This window comes from Mobula hypostoma, chromosome 28 (genome assembly GCF_963921235.1).
Source record: "Mobula hypostoma chromosome 28, sMobHyp1.1, whole genome shotgun sequence".
NCBI classification, from domain to species: domain Eukaryota; kingdom Metazoa; phylum Chordata; class Chondrichthyes; order Myliobatiformes; family Myliobatidae; genus Mobula; species Mobula hypostoma.
Genome location: NC_086124.1, coordinates 33,921,949 through 33,925,223, shown reverse-complemented (window position 1 = coordinate 33,925,223; position 3,275 = coordinate 33,921,949). Strand labels below are relative to the sequence as shown.

General features: G+C 52.2%; 1 protein-coding gene across 1 annotated transcript; it reads right to left on the bottom strand.

Moving 5' to 3' along the window:
* Window positions 1–441: 441 nt before the first annotated feature.
* LOC134338985 (zinc finger protein 787-like) lies at window positions 442–2,039 on the bottom strand. The gene is made up of 2 exons (XM_063035207.1): window positions 1,950–2,039; window positions 442–1,070 (listed from the first exon to the last, which is right to left on the bottom strand). The coding sequence occupies exons 1-2, from the start codon at window positions 2,037–2,039 to the stop codon at window positions 495–497; spliced, it is 666 nt and encodes a 221-aa protein (XP_062891277.1). The 3' UTR covers window positions 442–494.
* Between the last annotated feature and the right edge of the window lie 1,236 nt (window positions 2,040–3,275).

Below are 3,275 nucleotides of genomic sequence, written 5' to 3'. Positions count from 1 at the left end.
CCAGCCGCATTTGCTCTGCAGTGATTCGGCCCGTCCTCAGGGAGAGAGACCGGACCCGTGCACGATGCTCCGGGAGGCCGTCTCAGCAGAGTTCTTGTACCGTTGGGGTGAGACCCTCCCCGTCAGCTGCCTCCAAATCTTGTAATGTTGCACCAAGAACAGATTAGTTTGGGGTTGTACCCTAAAATCATAAGATTTAAGAGCAGAATTGGGCCATTCTGCCTATTGTGTCTGCTCCGCCATTCCATTATGACTGATTTATCACCCCTCAACCCTGTTCTCCCACCTTCTCCCCGTAACTTTGACACACTGACTATTATGAAACCTATCACCCTACGCTTTTAATATACCCAATGTCCTGTCCCAGCCTGGAACCCACTCCTGGGGATCTGTTATTCTATAATAAACCTCGAACCCCTGGATTAGATCCCAGCCTGTCACCAACTCTCAGAGAACTGTGAATCTAAATATAAACCTCTGGATCAGATCCCTGATTACTCCCCGTTCCCAGAATCTAGGAAACTCCGCGGACTGGCTCCGGTTGCCGGTACTGACCCCACCGTTAGTCGGTCAGGTGCACAGAGTCGGTTTAATGAGAGAGCGGGGATTCGCCGCCCGGGACCCGCTGCTTGGGCCGGCGCCAATGCGTGTGCAGGTGTCGGGCCAGGTTGGAGGACTGATGGAAGCCGCGGGCGCAGAGCGGGCAACGGAACGGCCGCTCGCCGGTGTTGCTGCAGACTCGAAAGCCGGTTGAAGTCCCTGCCACAGACGGCGCAGGCGAACGGCCGCTCGCCCGAATGGATACGCCGGTGCCGCGACCGGTTGGAGGACTGGGTGAAAGTCTTGCCACACTGCGGGCAGCGGCAGTCCACCGGCGGGGCGGCGTGGTCCCGCCGGAAGAGAGAGGCGCAGGCCACCCCGCGGCCGCATACTGAGCAGATAAATAACTGTCCGCCCGCCGCCGGCGCCGTCTCCTCGGCCGGCCGCCCTTCCTCCACCGGCGGACAGCTCCCATCCACCGCTCCGGCTTCCATACAACACCCGCTGTCGCATCGCGGCCGCCGCGGCCCCTGCAGGCGGGGATGTGGGAGGTGGAAAGGGGAAGTAGAGGAGGGGCCAAAGGGAGGGTGGTGTTAAGGAAGGATTGGAGGGAATGTGATGTTGAGGGATTAGAATGTGTGGCGTTGAATGAATTGGGAGTGTGCAGTTGAGGAGGGATTGGGGGTGTATGGAGTTGAAGGTTTGGGAAGAGTGTGGAGTTTGGGAAAGATTGGGGGAGTGTGGTGTTGAGGGATTAGGATGTGCGGCGTTGAATGAATTGGGAGTGTGCAGTTGAGGGATTAGGGGTGTATGGAGTTGAAGGTTTGGGAAGCATGTGGAGTTTGGGAAAGATTGGGGGAGTGTGGTGTTGAAGGATTGGGGGGAATGTAGAGTTGAAGGTTTGGGAGAGTGTGGCGTTGAGTGAATTGGGGGAGTGAGGATGGATTGGGGAGTGTGGAGGGAGATGGATGGGAGTGTGTGGAGGGGAGGATCGATTGGGTGGGATGTGGAGGGAAGAAAGGAGGGGACGGAGATGAGGGGTAAGAGTTAGAACCCGATCTAGAGTACCCTCCAATCTAGCTAGCATAGGCGGTCCCACATTATCGACCCACCCCCGGTGCTGTTCACTCTGTAGTTCCCCCTCCACGGTTGCCTCGCCCACTGATCGGTGTAGCCCCACCCCTACTGTTGTCCCAAGCGACCCAGAGTCCGAGGCGGTAGTTGCGAACCCTGGTCACAGGGATAAAACACCCGTGACAACCCCTGTCAGAGTATCCGGGTTGGAATTAGCAAACTCCGACCACTGCAAATACCGCTGTTCGTTCCCTGCCCAGGTAAAACCGATATCCGGGGAAATTGTAGCGTATCGCGGCGGATGTTTTCTAATGGCCCTGCATGCACCTTCTTACCGTAGCGAGTCCGCCTCCTAGCCAAACCCCGGCGCTGTTCCTCCGCCTCCAGCACCTCCGACAATGACGGAATCGCCGGTCCCACCTCATCCAGCCGGAGGCCTTTCGCAGACCAGTGCATGCTGGGTAATACGGCCGCCATCGTTTCCTACAGCAACTCTGCCTTTGACGGGCGACACGATGTTGGAGGGTGGGTGTGGGGGAACGATCAGTGGGGAGGAGATAGTGAGGGTGTTTTATTATAATAAGGGAGTAAACGGGGGCGGAAAGATAAGGTACCAAGATCCAGTGAGCTGGGTGGAGCCAAGGGTGTTGAGTCTTTTTAAGCGTGTGCTCAAATTGGTGATAATATTCTTAAATTTCTCTCGTGCCACTTTGAGCAGAGACGAACGTTGATCATTGAATTTGTAACGATACGGCAACAGTGTAATGTAACAGTTAATGTACTGCTTTACAGAGCCAGTGATCACCGTCCTGCATTTAATTATTCCCGTCTATAAGAAGCTCGTCCGTTCTCCGAGACTGCGTTTCTTCCGGCTGCTCTGGTTTCCAACCACATTCCAAAGATGTACGCATTCGGTTTAGTAAATTGTGGGCATACTATGTTGATGGTGTAATGCATGGCAGCATTTGTGGGCTGGCCCCTGCACAACCTCGTTGGTCATTGTCACAAAACAATGCATAATCACTATGTTTTGTTGTACATCTGAGAAATAATATTTTAATTTCTTATCATTTTCCTTTTTTAAAAAATTCCTAAAACATAGCAGAATTAGGCTATTTGATTCATTGAGTCTGCTCTGCCATTCCACCATGACTGATTTATTATCCTTCTCAACCTTGCCCTACTGCCTTTCTGTAACCTTTGACACCTTTACTAATCTGAAACATCAACACAAATATACCCCAGGATTTGGCCTCTACGACCGCCTGTAGTAATGAATTCCACAGATTCAACAACCTCAGTCTACAGCAATTCCTCCTCTCTGTTCTAAAGGGACATCCTTCTATTCTGAGACTGTACTCTCTGGTCCTAGACTCTCCCACCATTGGAAACCACCTCTCCACATCCACTGTAGGCCTTTCAATATTCACTAGGTTTCAAATGAGATTTCCCCCTCTTCTAAACTCAAGCATGTACAGGTCCAGAGAAATCAAAATCTTCATGTTAACCTTTCATTTTTAGGATCATTCTTGTGAACCTCCTCGGGACACTCTCCAGTGCCAGTATATCCTTTATGAAGGGCCCAAAACTATTCACAACACTCCAAGTGCAGACTGACAAATGCCTTATAAAGCCTCAGCATTACATTCTTGTTATTATAT